Source organism: Palaemon carinicauda, chromosome 10 (genome assembly GCF_036898095.1).
Source record: "Palaemon carinicauda isolate YSFRI2023 chromosome 10, ASM3689809v2, whole genome shotgun sequence".
Classification (NCBI taxonomy): Eukaryota; Metazoa; Arthropoda; class Malacostraca; order Decapoda; family Palaemonidae; genus Palaemon; species Palaemon carinicauda.
Genome location: NC_090734.1, coordinates 69,302,677 through 69,320,176, shown reverse-complemented (window position 1 = coordinate 69,320,176; position 17,500 = coordinate 69,302,677). Strand labels below are relative to the sequence as shown.

Here is a 17,500-nt window from a genome sequence, read left to right as displayed (position 1 = left end):
ATGACAGAATGATAATTTACGATAATTCTAAACTGTTACGAAAGATAATTGTCCTTTCCATATCCAAAATACTTTTCCTACCTTCAGTTAGGAAAACCATATGCAAAAATGGTAAAAGAAGAAAGTACTAGGCCTATTTTTAAAGTCATCGAACAATTAGGTTACCGTTATTACGTTCGATGTGACAGAGAGAGAGAGAGAGAGAGAGAGAGAGATGGTTTTAAATGTACTAAACAATAAATATAGTTTATAACACATTGGTCCTTATGTAATATTAACTGTATTGATGGTTTGAATAAATTAAGAAATGGTGTAAACAATTCTTTGTTAATGTATTCGTACGCGCATATTCGTGAGAGCGGAAGCTAGACATCAGCTGATCTAATCACAGCCAAAAGTAAAACAAAAAGAAGTCAGCAATACTCGATTTTTAAAACACACCCGAAATCTAAAAACCCAAGTACTTCTTGTTTTATTATAGCACAATTGACTATTTAAAGAGTAAAAATTTTCTGGAATAGAATGGTGTTTCCTAAAAAATAGTGGTTTGCTGACGAAATCGGATACCGTATTTTAAGCTATGATTGAAATGGATGTATACACGGTATAATTTTTTGTTTTGTATTTAATTGACACTTTAAGAAAACCGATTTTGGTTTCTTCATCTATTTGTAAGTATTGTATAAAACGAGAGAGAGAGAGAGAGAGAGAGAGAGAGAGAGAGAGAGAGAGAGAGAGAGAGAGAGAGAGAGAGAGAGAGAGAGAGAGAGAGAAGAGAGAGAATCAGCTGTTGTAATCGAGTGCCGTGTTTTTGTTTCGTGTACCTCCTGAAGCGAGGAATTGATCGCCACAACTAACAATTGTCATGTTAATTTCATTCTTAAACTCAAGTTGCCATATGTTAACTAGGGTTTTATTTCTGACGGAGAGAGAGAGAGAGAGAGAGAGAGAGAGAGAGAGAGAGAGAGAGAGAGAGAGAGAGAGAGAGATTTGATGGCAGAAATTCGAGAGAGAGAGAGAGAGAGAGAGAGAGAGAGAGAGAGAGAGAGAGAGAGAGAGAGAGAGAGAGAGGATTTCTGCCATCAAATTTCTCTCTCTCTCTCTCTCTCTCTCTCTCTCTCTCTCTCTCTCTCTCTCTCTCTCTCTCTCTCTCTCTCTCTCGAGAGAGAGAGAGAGAGAGATTCTTATTTTACCGTCTACTCTACAAAACTAATCTTTGCAAATCAAATGTGTACAGTTTAATATATGACAAAATATTGCCGACTCGTTACCGTAGTTTAGGCTATTCACTGCCGATAAACGAACCCAGTCTACTCGTGAAAACCTTGAACGCCCGGAGGGAAAAATAAGGCTTTTATATATACTGTACTGTACTAAACAAAAATAATGCTTTAATATACCATCATTAACACTACCATTACAATTATCGTAAGGTTGGAGAAAGATAATGATTGCCGAGAACGTAACCACAATTCTGTTTACATTTTGTCAGCTGGACTCGCACAGTTAACAGTTAATTTCATTGTTGATGTGGAATTTTATCCTTAAATAGGCTATTCATTATGAAATTATGTTAATAAGATGTAATGTTAATATTGTTTTGTAAAATTTATTATAAATCACCGTATTTAGGGCTACCAATATGCTTAGAAAGACAATAGATTTGATACATTTTATAGTGCTTGACTCGCAGACTTTGAACAGTTTCGCAGATACAGAAAATTTATTTTTGAAAAATAGAGGTCGCATAAAAGGGGAATCGTGTAATTCGAACACGCATAATTCGGGACCCTACTGTATATATATATATAGATATATATATATATATATATATATATATATATATATATATATATATATATATAATATATATATATATATATATATATATATATATATATATATAGATATATATATATATATATAGATATATATATAGATATATATATAGATATATATATATATATATATATATATATATATATATATATATATATATGTATATATATATATATATATATATATATATATATATATATATATATATATATATATATATATATATATATATATAGAGAGAGAGAGAGAGAGAGAGAGAGATATATATATATATATATATATATATATATATATATATATATATATATATATATATATATATATATATATGTTACCCTATTAATAGTTAGCTGAATCTTTATTCCGGCAACAGCCATTCGTGATGCTGCAAATGAGATAGAGAGGTCATCGACAAATAGGGTGTGCATGACATCATAAGGGATTACGTTACTAACACCATTTATGGATAAGGCAAATAATGTTACACTAAGGACACTGCCTTGTGGAACGCCTTCTTTTTTATTATGAATTGATGAGAATGTATTTCCTACTCTAAATTGACGGTAACTCAGGAACTATCTAACAAACATTGGCAGTTCCCCTCTCAAGCCAATTTCATGAATGGTTTGAAAAAAACCACGTCTCCAGGTGGTATCGTATGCCTTCTCCAAGTCAAAGAAGATAGATAGTGATGCTTTTTGCTGGCAAAAGCTTCACAAATTGATGCCTCTAATCTTGCTAAGACATCAATGCAGGATCGCATTTATCGGAAGCCACACTGTGAGGGGTTAATAAGTCCTTTCTGTTCTAAAACCTATACCAGTCGTATGTTCACCATCTTTTCCATCGATTTACATATATAAGATGTTAATGCAATTGGCCGATAGTTGGTCATAATTTTGCTATCTTTTCCATGTTTCAAAAAGGCTAAAATTATACAAATGCTCCAAATATTAGGGAATAGACTCTCTTTCCAAATTCTATTGATGACACTGAGTAGAAAAAAATTAGTTTCAATAGGCAAATGTTTAATCATTGAATAGGTGATATTATCAATTCCAGGAGCCGAATCATTACACGTAGACAAGGCTAACAAAAGCTCTTGCATGCTAAAATGCAAATTATATGATTCTATTCTTATAGCTCCAAGTCGAGAGGGCGATTCTCTTCTTGTATACGTTGTTGGTGATACATAGATGTAGGATTTTTTGAGGAGATTTTTGAAAAATGATCTGCAAATGCTTCTCTTACATTCTCTGGATTTTGAAATATTTGACCGTTACATTCAATTACAAGTGATGGCAAAGGTATATGTTTCCCGCTAATCTTTCTTATTTTTGTCCAGACCTTCGTTAAGTTAGTCTTCCAATTAATTTTGGATATAAAGTTTATCCAAGACGGGCGCTTAGCCTGTTTGATTTGGTATCTAAACTTGGCCTTGCTTTCTTATAACAAATTAAGTAATAATTACAAGGATGATGCCGATATCGAGTAAATGCAGCTCTCATAGCTTTACGAGTAATTTGACATTGAATATTTCACCAAGGGACCGGTTTTCGTGTAAACTCCTTATAAAGATTGTTATTTTTAGCGACTCCTCGAGTGTATTGATGGCAATGAACTACTTCAATTCATTGCACCCAATAATAATAAAAATTCTTGAATGGCTATATCTACTGGGAAATAGAGGTAAGAATATTAAATTTTGTTGAGTTCCTGCTCATGTTGATATAAAGGGAAATGAGAAAGCGGACTCTCTGGCAAAGGAGGCAGTTCATAGCTGTATAAGAAATAACTTTTTACTACCTGCAAAAGATATGTACCCCGTAATTCAGTCCGTACTTACAAAAAATTGGAACTTTTATTGGGAGTTGTAAAATCAAAAAATGAGTGAAATTGTTAAATCATCTCATCCAGGGGCATATTTTGACATGCAAAGGTCAAGAGAAGTGGTACTGTGCCAAATCAGAATCGGTCACACCAGATTGACGCACAGCTTTTTGATGAGTGGAGAACATCAGCCATTTTGTGAAGATTGCTTGGTGCCACTGACTGTGAAACATATATTAACCGAGTGTCCAAGTTACTTGACCGAGAGAATACGCCATTTTCATAATTGTAAGGGTAGCAGTGGCTTTTACATACTATCTAAAATTTTGGGACCTGAGTGCAATGTGGATTGCCTTTTTAAATTTCTTATGGATACTGGTTTATTTAATAAGATATAATCATGAGTTGAAATAAGATGCATAATAATCGTTAACTATATTCTTTGGCATCAATGACCTCTGCTGTTACGATGCCAGATAATACCTAATAATCAATCAATCAACCCGGTGGATTTCCATATGCAATGATTAAACACCTACCTTTTAATACAAAGTTATTTATTTTAAGCATTATTGATAAAATATGGCATGATCATGGTTATCCAAGTGTTTGGGAACTAGCCATTATTTTAGCCTTTTTAAAACCTGGTAAGGACAAGTTTTTAGCAGCAAATTGTAGGCCAATTGCATTGACATCTTGTTTATGTAAAATCATGGAGAAGATGGTCAATGTAAGATTGATGTGGTGCCATGAAAAGAAGGGTATTTTATCACCCAATCAATGTGGATTCAGAAAAATGCACTCCACGACTATACGACTCGAGTCCTCTATTTGTGAAGACTTTGCTTCCAAAAAGCACCATGACATTCTTTTTTTTATCTTGAAAAGGCATATGATGCCACATGGAGAAATGGTATACTTAAAACAATTCATGAGTTTGGATTAAGAGGAGAGCTACCACTATTTATTCAGTCATTTCTTTCACATAGAGTTTTTCAAGTGAGAGTGGGGGAAACTCTATCAGAGAGTGCATGCCAGGAAGAAGGAGTTCCTCAGGGTAGTGTGCTGAGTGTAACCGTGTTTGCACTTGCAATTAATGGGATATCCTCAGTCATTCTCCGGGATGTTCTCAACATTATTTGTGGATGATCTTTCCATATCATTTGCTGGAGCTAAGAATGGCAATGGTTGAGAGAAAAATAGAACTCTCAGTTGACAAAATTATCCAGTGGGCTGATATGAATGGATTTAAGTTCTCGACAAGTAAAACTACGATTGTCCATTTCTGTCGTATCCGGGAGTACAACCAGACCCGGATGTATACATTAAAGGTCAATGGATCCCATGTGTAAGTGATTGTAGGCTTACATGGGTTTCTCATTTAAAAGCATTAAAAGGTAAATGTCTTGAGGCTCTGAATCTTTTAAAAGTATTGTCCCATACATCATGGGGGGCAGACCGCAATACCATTTTAAGATTATACAAGGCCATGATTTTTTCCAAAATTAAAATAGTTATGGATGTGAAATATACTCTTCAGCCACCCCAAGCCGGTTAAAAATATTAGATTCAATGCATCATGCTGGTATTAGATTGTCCACATGAGCGTTTAGAAACTCGCCTATCCCAAGTCTCCTTTTTGATGCTCGAGAGTTGCTTCTAGACCTTTACCGAATGGCTTCTTTTATTCGGTATTGGTTTAGATTGCAAAGACTCCCTTTAGCCTTTCAGACTGCAAGCCTTGTAAGACACTCAACATACTTTGAGTTCCACCCAAAATCCCCTCAACCTTTTGGCTTTCGGGTGAAATAATTATTAAACAGTCTTGATATAATTAGAATTAAGGTGCTTCCATTTAAGGTAGCATCAACGCCTCCATGAAAATTACCAGAGGTATCTTTTTGTAAATACTTTATTGGAGTTAAGAAGAATATGACTGACTTAGAATCCAGATATCTTTTTATGGAACATGTTGCAGAACATAGGGGATTGACTTTTATATATACTAATGGCTCCAAATCTGATGCTGGCGGTGGATTTGGAGTACAGTACATAGTAATGGTTTTAACTGTATAGGTGCACTTCCTCTAACAGCTTTTTTATTTACTGCCGAACTGTATTGCATACTAACCGGTATTGAGAAAATAGCGTTTTTAAAGGAGGGTAATTTTACAATTTTTAGTGATGCAAGTAGTGTTCTTCAAGCTTTAGAAGTTTTTAATTCAAGTAACCCTCTAGTTTTAAAGATTTTAGAATGGCTTTTTATTATTGGACGGAAAGGTATAATAGTTCGATTTTGTTGGGTTCCAGCACATGTAGGTGTGTCTAGGAATGAGAAGACAGATTTCCCGGACGAAGAATTCGGCATCCGAGTTGTTACCAAGAAGGTATCCCATTCCCTGTAATGATTTCCTACATAACATCAAGAAATTGTTTTGTAATAAATGGCAACAGCACTGGGATAGTCTAGATGGCAATAAAATGAGAGAAGTAACAAATGTCATATCTCCTTGGAGGTATGACATGATGCCCCGAAAATGGGAGACGACTCTTTGTCGTGTGCGTATTGGTCACACTGGGTTGACACATGAGTTTTTGCTGAAGGGCCAACACCAACCGTTTTGCGACAAGTGTTTGGTACCTTTAACAGTAAGGTATTTGTTGACCGAATGCCCTAATTATAATAACTTAAGAAATAATTATCTGTTTGAGGCTTGAGGTGAGTATGGTAGGTTCATCCTTGCCAAGATTCTTGAACATGATGTGTCCTACAATGCGAGCGGAAATTTTAGAATTATTTCAGAAGCAGGTTTTCTGAAAACTATTTAACCTCTATAATGACATTCAACTTTTATGGTTTTAATTGAATATTTTATTAATTTTATATGAAATAAATGATATCGTCCTCAATGACCTTAGATGTCAGGATGCCTGAAAACTTTAAATCAATCAATCAATCAATTAATATTCATGAAGGTCAGATTAGTTAGAAAAAATGAAGATTTGGATTATTTAAGGGTTTTGAAGGATATGGATGAAGATAATAACATAAATTCAAGTAGGAGAGACTGAAGGTGTTATTCCTACACTAAACACAACAAATTTCCTATTTATTTCATTCTGAGCACTCAAGAAATAGAAATTGGAATCTTATGGTATATTACTGGAGACATGTGGTTTCTGCAGATTAGGCTAACATGAAGTATTAGGTTTGTGCTTAAACTATTTAATGTAATATTTTAAGATGTAATTATTGTAAGGAAACACATTTTGATGAATGAAATTCTTAATATGATACATGATACATGTATTCTTAAATTTATTTGACCATTACAGGCTTACCTTACTAATGAGGTTACTGCTGAATTTGGAGTTTCTTTTGTTCATGCTTTAACAAATGGCAAGAAGATTCAAAGTTTTCCCTTGTTAGGACTCTCAGAAAAACTAGGATCTTTTATTAAAGGTTCATCAGAGGAACGTATAAATTTGACATTAACTTTGGCAAATGTTGGAGAAAGCGGTGTTTATAGCGACAAACTCCTGAAGGTATGTAGAAGTCTTCCTTTTAGGTATGACAAAAATTTTGATACATTAACAGATTTACTTGTAATTTTACAGTTAAGTTATACATTTTCTGGAAGGCTATACAAAAGATAGTAATTGTAGTAAAATGCAAAAATTGTGAAGATTGTATATAGTTTTAGAGGTTGGGTGGTGTGTGTTTCCCAAGGACTTAACTGTTAAAGGCTCATACAAGGATTCCAATACAACTCGGAATAACATGGCTGTGCCAGTATTTCAACCTGCAAACACAAACTCAGTGTGTATAAGGGAGACCCACAGGTTCAGGGTCTATTTAACGGATTTTGAGCAAAGCAAAAAATCTATTTTTGGGTGAGATAGCCATGTCGTCCTGATGGATGGTTCCTTTAAGTAGCTTCCTAGAGTATATTTGACTACAGTGATATTCCCAGAGAATTTAACTTAAGGTCTCCAGAATTCTAACTCCTGGCGCGAATATCCTTAAAGTTTCCTTTTAGGATATCGCATAATATCAGGGGACGTATTCTTGACACGCCACATAGCAATCTGCATCCCACATAGCGTTTACGCTTCGAGGGGGAAAAGTCGCAAAATAAAAGAGGAGCCGTTATAAAGTTCCCTTCCTCCGTTACTGCTTGAGTACTCAGATGGCGCCATAATCGTCGCCATCTCTATTCCTTGTATCGTTAAGCCGGTACTTATAGATACAGTATTATTGGGAGGGATCCTGCCAAGGCCTTTCATAGAAAGGAGGGCTGGTCCATCAGGATGACATGGCTATCTCACCCAAAAATAGATTTTTCGCGTCGCTCAAAATCCGTTTTTTAGGTTCAGGCCATGTCGTCCTGATGGAAGTTTACCAGAGCATTAATGTATCCGTGGATTTCCCAGTTGTGCCTTAAACCTCGACAATATTTCCTTGGTCATCTAAACCTAAGAGACCTATGACATTACCGTTATATGTCATTTCTTTTAATCATAGACTATGTTAGTGCTTCCTGCCCCCTACAGGGAAGAGTCAAACTAGACTCGGGAAAAAGTCTTGAAGTTTGCATATTTCATATGACCAACCTAGCAATCAGGTCTCACTGTCTTCCTTTAGCCAAAGTTTGTATTTATAACACGAACATAGGTTCATGTCAGCCACCATAGCATCTGAGATATATCAGTTCAGCTGTATACCACGACAGTCAAGTTTGTATCTTGTATCGAAACAAGGTAAGTCTAGCTAGAAAGGTTTGTTTACGTATGGGAGCAAAGTTACTACCTTTGTTCAGTATAATTATGCAGAATAATAAGGAATAAAAGGAATGCTCACACATAACTTTATTAAATATGTTTAGGGCAAAATAAGATGCACAAAACAATTAAACATTTTTTGTCAAACAATAAATAAAAATTCAGCATACATTTCATAATAATATAAAAATGCAAGTAAAATTTAATTTACAAACATAGACAATACAGAATAATTCAGAAATACTTGTTTTGCTTGAAAACAAAATTCTTTGCCACTCAATTGAAAATTTAATAAATTTTCTAATGTCTTTCTGAGAAGTCTGTCTATTTACACTTGTGTAAAAAACACACGGCACTTAGTGTTCAGTCTATGTTCCATCACCTTTATACACTGGAACAGTCCATAATGTCACCTTGATGACATTTCACTTACCATGTTGCACTATAATGTGCCAACATGTACACCCTTCAGAATTACAGTTCCACATAATTCACTGTTCCTCGCAGCACTAAGCGACAGGTTTTAGTACACTACCTGCCGCCACCACGAATCGTTTTAATTCTTGCACTTGCTTCGCGTAGTGTTTGAAAAACACTCTGGATGACTTCCATCCAGTAAGTGAGCGAAGGCTCTCGAAATCCATGAGCAGGAAAAAGTTTAACGAAGAAGCAATTTTCTTGGGATCATGACCTGCGGGTGTACTGTCAGGATCCGCTCTGCGAATAAAGTAGGCGCTCTTCGCCCTCAGTTGTTTCAGGGATAAGTTTTAGCCCGATGTTTCTCCTTTAAAGAGCTGTCCTCCCCTGAAGTCTGAAGTTCTGCGAAGATAGACCTTTAAACTCTGCACTGGACACAGACAGACATCTTCCTTCAGAGGGCAGATTCTCCAGGGACCCCACCTCTTAGTGGGTAGCTCATTCTTGGCAAGAAACGTTGGGTTGAGAAAGATATTAAGCTCTCCCGTTTCAGCAAACTGGATGTGGCCCTCTTCCCGAGAAAGGGCCACTATCTCACTAACTCTAGCCCCTGAGGCTAGAGCAAACAAGAATATAACTTTTTGAGTCAAATCTTTCAAAGAGCAATTATCGTTGTTCAAACTTGAAGCAAATTGTAGTACCTTATCCAAAGACCATGAAATGGGCCTTGGAGGTGCTGCAGGCCTAAGCCTAGCACAGGCTTTAGGGATTTTGTTAAAAATCTCATTAGACAAGTCTACTTGGAAAACATAGAGCAAGGGTCTAGTCAAGGAAGATTTACACGTAGTTATTGTGTTGGCTGCTGAACCTTGTTCATGAAGGTGAATAAAGAAAGACAAGCAGAAATCTGTCGAGATTTCCTTTGGATTTCTTGCCTTGACAAAGGCCACCCACTTCTTCCAAGATGACTCGTATTGCCTTCTGGTAGATTTCGACTTATATTCCTCTAAGAAGTCTATACTTTCTTTCGAGATCCCAAACCTTTTCTTTACTGCTATGGAGAGAAAATCATGAGATGAAGGTCTTGGGTTTTCTGTAATGAAGCGAAGACAGTCGACTTCTGTACTTGTTGAGACAGAACTGGGTCGGGAGGGGAATCAGCCTCGGCTGCAATTCCAATATTAAAGGGAACCAATTGCTCCGGGGCCACTTGGGAGCCACTAGGGCTGCTGTTCCTTGAAAATATCTCAGCTTGTTGAGGACCTTCATCAGCAGGTTGGATGGAGGGAACAGATAAATCCTGGTCCATCTGTTCCAGTCGAGGGACATGGCGTCCACTGCTTCCGCTAGAAAGTCCTCGTACGGGCCCACGTATCGAGGAAGTTTCTTGTTGTCGCTCGTCGTGAAGAGGTCGATCTGCAGTTCCGGGACTTGATGTAAGATGAAGGAGAATAATCTTGTGTCTAGGGACCATTCTTACTCTATCAGGGTTAGCCTGGATAGAGCGTCCGCTGTCACATTGCGGAACCCTTGAAGGTGAACTGCTGATAAGTGCCATCTCTTCTTTTCCACTAGACGGAAGATGGCCAACATCACTTGGTTGAGTTGAGGTGATCTCGAGCCTTGACGATTCAGACATCTCATTACCACCTCGCTGTCTAGAATCAGTCTTATGTGGACTGAAGGGCGAGGGGATAATTTCCTTAGTGTGAGGAAGACTGCCATGGCCTCCAAGATGTTGATATGGAAGGTCTTGAATAGAGAGGACCAAGTTCCTCTAACTTTCCGTTGATGAGAGTGACCTCCCCATCCTTCCAATGATGCATCCGTGTGGATGATGACTGAGGGTGGAGGCGGTTGCAGAGGTGTTGACCTCTTGAAATTCTTGGCCTCCGACCATGGCTTGAGAAGTGATCGTAGTCGGATCGGTATCGGTCTTCTTAGATCTCTTCGAACGTTTGATGCGTATCTTCTCCAGACTCCTGATGCATCCTTTAGCTGTGCTCTTAGCACTGGGTCTGTCACTGATGCAAACTGAAGGGAGCCCAGCACTCTCTCCTGTTGGTGTCTTGAAATCCTGTTCGATTTTAGAAGTCTCTTGACAGATCCCACTATCTCTCTCCTCTTCTTTAATGGAATGGAGAGGCGATGTGACTGTAAGTCCCAATGTATGCCTAGCCATTGAAACTTCTGAGCTGGAGATAGTCGAGACTTTTTGGTGTTGATCTTGAATCCTAGATGTCTAGGAACTGGATCACTTTCTTGGATGCTTGTATGCATTTCGACTCGGATGCTGCCCACACCAGCCAATCGTCCAGATAGGATATCACGTTGACATCTTGTAGGCGTAGTTGTTGAACGACTGCTTCTGCAAGCTTCGTGAAGATCCTTGGGGCTATGTTTAGTCTGAAGGGCATGGCTCTGAAAGCATACTTTCTTTTTTGTAGCCTGAATCCTAGGTAGGAGGAGAGTTGGCGATTGATCAGAATGTGCCAATAGGCATCTGCCATGTCTATGGAGACTATGTATGCCCTTTTGGGCAACAGGGCCCTTATGTGTTGAAGTATCAGCATCTTGAACTTGTCATCCTCTATGAACTTGTTGAGTGGCGACAAATCCATAATGACTGAGTTTGTCTGAGTCCTTGGGAACACAAAACAGCCTTCCTTGGAATTTGATGGACTTTGCCCTCTTTATCACCGTTTGCTCAAGAGCTCTTGGGTGTAATCTTCCAGAACGGGGGTGGAGTGTTGGAAGAATTGAGGAAATGATGATGGAGCTGTCTTCCAGCTCCAACCTAGTCCGTTCTCTATTAGGCTGTGGGCCCAGGGATCGAAGGTCCAACGATCCCGGAAGAGTCGCAGTCTTCCTCCTACCGGAAGCATCTCATTGCTTCTGATTTCTGGAGGGCTTGCCTCCTTGACCGCGTGATACCCCACCCCCTCTTCCTCTCGAGGGACGTCTCGAGGAATCTCTGCTTGACCCCCTACCTTTAGGGCGAAAGGTTGTGGTCTGCCTCTCATAGGCGGGTGTAAAGGATGGTGACTGCGTCACCACCTGCTCGGGTACCATCTGGTAGGTGGGTTGGGGTTGTGCCACCATCTGTGGCACCGCGGTCATGGGAAGTAGTTGTTGTCTAGCAGGGCAAAATGGCACTCTTGGCCTCTTTGTCTTCCTTTTCGGTTGGGGACCCTCATCCGGGGAAGACTTCCTCTTAGCCGACATGTCCCACTTCTGGGGAAGATTTCTATTCTCCGTGGCGGCCTTGTCGACTATTTCTTTGACCACTTCCTTTGGGAAGGGATCTTTCCCCTAGATATTGAAAGATATCAACTTCCTGGGTTCGTGTTTGACCGCAGCCGAGGCAAACACGAACTCCCCACAAGACCTTCTAGCCCTAACAAAGCTATAAAAATCTTTAGTTAGGGTTGCCAAGTGTCTTTTGGCTATGACCATGAACATATCCGGGGACCTCTGTTCACTGGCCATTGCCTCCAGAGTCACCTGGAGGGACAGAGAGGCAGCAAGCCTCTCCTTCGTATCCTGTTCCCTATGCAGGAGGAATTCAGACAACTTGGGAAGGTTTTCGCTAAACTGACGTCCAGCGATATCAGCCTCCAACTTCCCGACTGAGAAGGTAAGCGGGATATCCTTCCAGTCCTTATGATCCGTTGGCAGGCCTAGGGAAAGGGGCCTACACTCTTCCAGTGTAGGGCAAGGTTTCCCAGCTTCCACTGCCTTAAACCCTTTTTCCGCAAAGGAGAAGGCCATAGTTGCTCGAGCAAGAAAAGAGGGATGTTTCTTGCTCAGGGCTGGCACCTTAGAATTGGTGAAGCCCCTATCCTTCAGACTGCTGGCTACCAAAGCCTGAGCCTTCGTATGGTCAAGCACTATGACCTCCTTAGGCTGTCTCCTCCTTGGATATAGGTTCCGCCCTTAGACGAACGAAGCAGTCAGGATAGAACTCAAAGCTGGGCCAGAACTCAATGACCTCGATAAGGACAGCTCCCAGCTTCTCTGAAATGAAGATCTTACCGTTCGTTATTGGCATGTACTCGGCATGCCTCCATGGGTTTCCCTCGGAGCACGAAGGAAGATCCTTCACATTGAGTCTCCTATGAGACCCACGGGCCGCTGCAAGCTGATGAATCTCCTTCCTTAGCGCAGCGTCCCTTTCTTCGCTCTTCTTCTGAAACATTTCCATCCTAGCTTTGATGGCAGATAGGGTGTCGTCCAACTTTTCAGGTTGATGAGCGGATGACATAGAGGGTACCGGTTCTGGGGCAGGAACCGACAAAACAGAGACTTTCGACTTCAACCTCTTCCATCTCTGGAGCCAAGGTTGACTCCTCATCTCGACCTTCAGCCAGAAGATCCTTTTCGGTGTCTTCTGACACCTCTGACATCCTCTCATCATCTAGATGGATGTCCTTCATCGTATCCGAGATGTCCGTATCCACGGCTATCTGGATGCAAGGGATCTCACGGTGAGGCTGAGTAATAACGGCATCCGCAGATGCTTTGGGGAATAGACAGGCCCTCATACACTCACTATGGAGGTAAGGCCCCGTGGCATTCTTCTGGAAGCCACGAATCCATCTGCGCAGCTTGTTCCGAGCTGCATCCATTGACTCCGTTGTCTTGGGATTCTCAAAAGCCTCATACACCAAGTCTTTGCACACAGTACATACCTGGGGGTCCCAGTATTTGAGAGGTTCCTTGGTGATGGAAGATCGGGAGTGTGTCCTACACTCCAGGTGGCCACAGAAGTCCCTGCTACGCACGTTACAGAAGACGCAGTTGCACTTCACATGGTTCTCCTGTAAAGAGAGGAAAATAAAATGAGTATAAAGTAGTCTATCTCACTAGATAAACTAATAAATATAATATTTTCTATTTTATTTTATTGCATAATAGCTTAGGATAGATAAGCTAGAAATGCGTTAGGAAAGACACATACGTGTGTTTCCCGCCCAGCCAATTGCTGTGACCTCCCTCAATATTAACCCTAGGGATATCCTCCTCAGGAGGCCCGGTGGAAGAGTCTAGCCTATAAGGATAGAAAAGTGTAACTAACACCCACTTCCAAAGGGATTAATAATGAGGATCATTAAAACTGATCATCTATCAGTATGTAGAAAGGGAATTCCTTTCCCAATCTTATAAGGTCTCAACAATAGACTGCGCTTGGACACACAGAGTATGTTGGAAAATTTAACTACTGTATAATTTATAATGTTTGGAAGATTGAAAGACGTGCACGTGTTTAGGGGTATGGCAAACGGTATGTCTGATCATTTTTTGGTGGAAGGAAAATTGGTTGTAGCAAAAGAGTGGGGGAATAGAGTAGGTGGATGTAAAAGGGAGCTAGTGAGGGTTGAAGAGCTAATAAAACCGGGGGTAAAAAGTAAATATCAGGAAAGGTTGAAAATGGCATATGACGAGGTGAGAGTAAGAGAAACTGGTAATTTAGAGGAGGAGTGGAAGTTAGCAAAAGAAAATTTTGTTGGGATTGCAAGTGATGTATGTGGCAAGAAGGTTGCTGGAGGCAGCATGAGGAAGGGCAGTGAATGGTGGAATGAAGGATTGAAGGTAAAAGTGGAAGAGAAAAAGAGGGCTTTTGAAGAATGGCTGCAGAGTAATAGTATAGAGAAGTATGAAAAATATAGAGAGAAAAAGGTGGAAGTAAAGCGCAAGGTACGTGAGGCAAAGAGGGCAGCTGACCTGAGGTGGGGTCAGGGACTGGGTCAGTCATATGAAGAGAATAAGAAGAAGTTTTGGAAAGAAGTGAAGAGAGTGAGGAAGGCCGGCGCAAGAATTGAAGAGACAGTGAAAGATGGAAATGGAAGGTTGTTAAAAGGAGAGGAGGTAAGGAAAAGGTGGGCGGAATATTTTGAAAGTTTGCTGAATGTTGAGGATGATAGGGAGGCAGATATAATTGCGGTTCCAGGTGTTGAGGTGCCAGTGATGGGAGATGAGAATGAGAGAGAGATTACAATAGAGGAAGTGAGGAGAGCACTAGATGAAACGAGAGTAGGAAAAGCATCGGGTATGGATGGTGTGAAAGCTGAGATGTTGAAGGAAGGGGGTGTGACTGTACTTGAATGGTTGGTGAGATTGTTTAATGTGTGTTTTGTGTTGTCAATGGTACCAGTAGATTGGGTCTGTGCATGTATTGTACCACTATATAAGGGTAAGGGAGATGTGCATGAGTGTTGTAATTCAAGAGGTATTAGTTTGTTGAGTGTAGTTGGAAAAGTGTATGGTAGAATACTGATTAATAGGATCAAGGATAAAACAGAGAATGCAATCTTGGAAGTACAGGGTGGTTTTAGAAGAGGTAGGGGTTGTATGAATCAGATTTTTACAGTTAGGCAGATATGCGAGAAATATTTAGCAAAAGGTAAGGAGGTGTATGTTGCGTTTATGGATCTGGAGAAAGCATATGATAGAGTTGATAGGGAAGCAATGTGGAATGTGATGAGGTTATATGGAGTTGGTGGAAGGTTGTTGCAAGCAGTGAAAAGTTTCTACACAGGTAGTAAAGCATGTGTTAGAATAGGAAATGAGGTGAGCGATTGGTTTCCGGTGAGAGTGGGGCTGAGACAGGGATGTGTGATGTCGCCGTGGTTGTTTAACTTGTATGTTGATGGAGTGGTGAGAGAGGTGAATGCTAGAGTGCTTGGACGAGGATTAAAACTGGTAGGCGAGAATGATCATGAATGGGAGGTAAATCAGTTGTTGTTTGCGGATGATACTGTACTGGTAGCAGACACAGAAGAGAAGCTTGACCGACTAGTGACAGAATTTGGAAGGGTGTGTGAGAGAAGGAAGTTGAGAGTTAATGTGGGTAAGAGTAAGGTTATGAGATGTACGAGAAGGGAAGGTGGTGCAAGGTTGAATGTCATGTTGAATGGAGAGTTACTTGAGGAGGTGGATCAGTTTAAGTACTTGGGGTCTGTTGTTGCAGCAAATGGTGGAGTGGAAGCAGATGTACGTCAGAGAGTGAATGAAGGTTGCAAAGTGTTGGGGGCAGTTAAGGGAGTAGTAAAAAATAGAGGATTGGGCATGAATGTAAAGAGAGTTCTATATGAGAAAGTGATTGTACCAACTGTGATGTATGGATCGGAGTTGTGGGGAATGAAAGTGATGGAGAGACAGAAATTGAATGTGTTTGAGATGAAGTGTCTGAGGAGTATGGCTGGTGTATCTCGAGTAGATAGGGTTAGGAACGAAGTGGTGAGGGTGAGAACGGGTGTAAGAAATGAGTTAGCGGCTAGAGTGGATATGAATGTGTTGAGGTGGTTTGGCCATGTTGAGAGAATGGAAAATAGCTGTCTGCTAAAGAAGGTGATGAATGCAAGAGTTGATGGGAGAAGTACAAGAGGAAGGCCAAGGTTTGGGTGGATGGATGGTGTGAAGAAAGCTCTGGGTGATAGGAGGATAGATGTGAGAGAGGCAAGAGAGCGTGCTAGAAATAGGAATGAATGGCGAGCGATTGTGACGCAGTTCCGGTAGGCCCTGCTGCTTCCTCCGGTGCCTTAGATGACCGCGGAGGTAGCAGCAGTAGGGGACTCAGCAGTATGAAGCTTCATCTGTGGTGGAAATGTGGGAGGTTGGGCTGTGGCACCCTAGCAGTACCAGCTGAACTCGGCTGAGTCCCTGGTTAGGCTGGAGGAACGTAGAGAGTAGAGGTCCCCTTTTTGTTTTGTTTCTTGTTGTTGTCGGCTACCCCCCAAAATTGGGGGAAGTGCCTTTGGTATATGTATGTATGTATAATTTATACTATAGTTTTCTGTCTGCAGTATGCTCTATACTACAGATGTACTGGCTACTGTATATACATATACCGTAGTTGCCGCCGGCATGTAGCTGGCAAGGCTTAGTACCTAAGGCACAATTCAACTGACTCAATATTGAAATTTCCTGTGGCCGGCGGCTTACCGGACGCCTGCGGGTCACCGGCTGTCGGCACACTAGCCCAGACAGCATTCAATGTGAGAGGGTAGTGGCCGGTAGACCGAACTCAGCCGGCTCTTGCTGGCTAAGTCAGTTGTGTCAGTGAATCATTGGCTGTTGGTCCACAATTCTAACCAGCATCTTGCCGGTAAGGTTAGTGGCTGGCAGCCGCCAGTTAGGTTAGTACCTGGCGGCACTAGCCAAGAAAGAGAGAGAAAGCAAGGAGTGAAGGGTGATGAAAGAGCATGTCTCACTTCCTTTCTCTGGAATGAGGGTTCTAATGGAAGGGGAGAATATAAGATAATCAAGCTTCCACCCATCCACCTCTGTTGCCGGTCATAGGATATGAATGGCAGTCCAAGGGAGGACTGAAGAACACTCTAAAGTAAATGGGTCTTCTGCCGGCAGCTAGACCTGCTGACACAGCTATCCCGGAGCTCTGGGTCCGATAGGGAAGCTATACGACTAGGCCATACAAGCAGAAGCCCAAGCCGGCCCTACAACCTGCCGGAAATCGGCGAGATTGTAGGACAACGGCCAAAGGGATGTGATGGCTAGGCCATCACTAAAGGACAGAATGGGGAAGGGAAAGGGTCTTGTATAAGGTGTGAGAGGAGCCGGCAGCATGTCGGTCCTACCACACCTTGAGGAAGCTCTGTTTCAGTATCGGCAC

General features: G+C 40.7%; 1 protein-coding gene across 3 annotated transcripts in view; it reads left to right on the top strand.

Annotated features, from left to right (window-relative positions):
- LOC137648417 (MTOR-associated protein MEAK7) overlaps positions 1 to 17,500 on the top strand; it is a 400,054-nt gene that overhangs the window by 35,640 nt on the left and 346,914 nt on the right. For 2 of the 3 annotated variants that reach the window (XM_068381340.1, XM_068381338.1), the window contains exon 2: positions 7,006 to 7,215. The exons of the other annotated variant lie outside the window; for it this stretch is intronic. In XM_068381340.1, the coding sequence (XP_068237441.1) occupies positions 7,006 to 7,215 (210 nt within the window). The remainder of the gene's footprint in view (positions 1 to 7,005; positions 7,216 to 17,500) is intronic. 3 annotated transcript variants of the gene reach the window in all.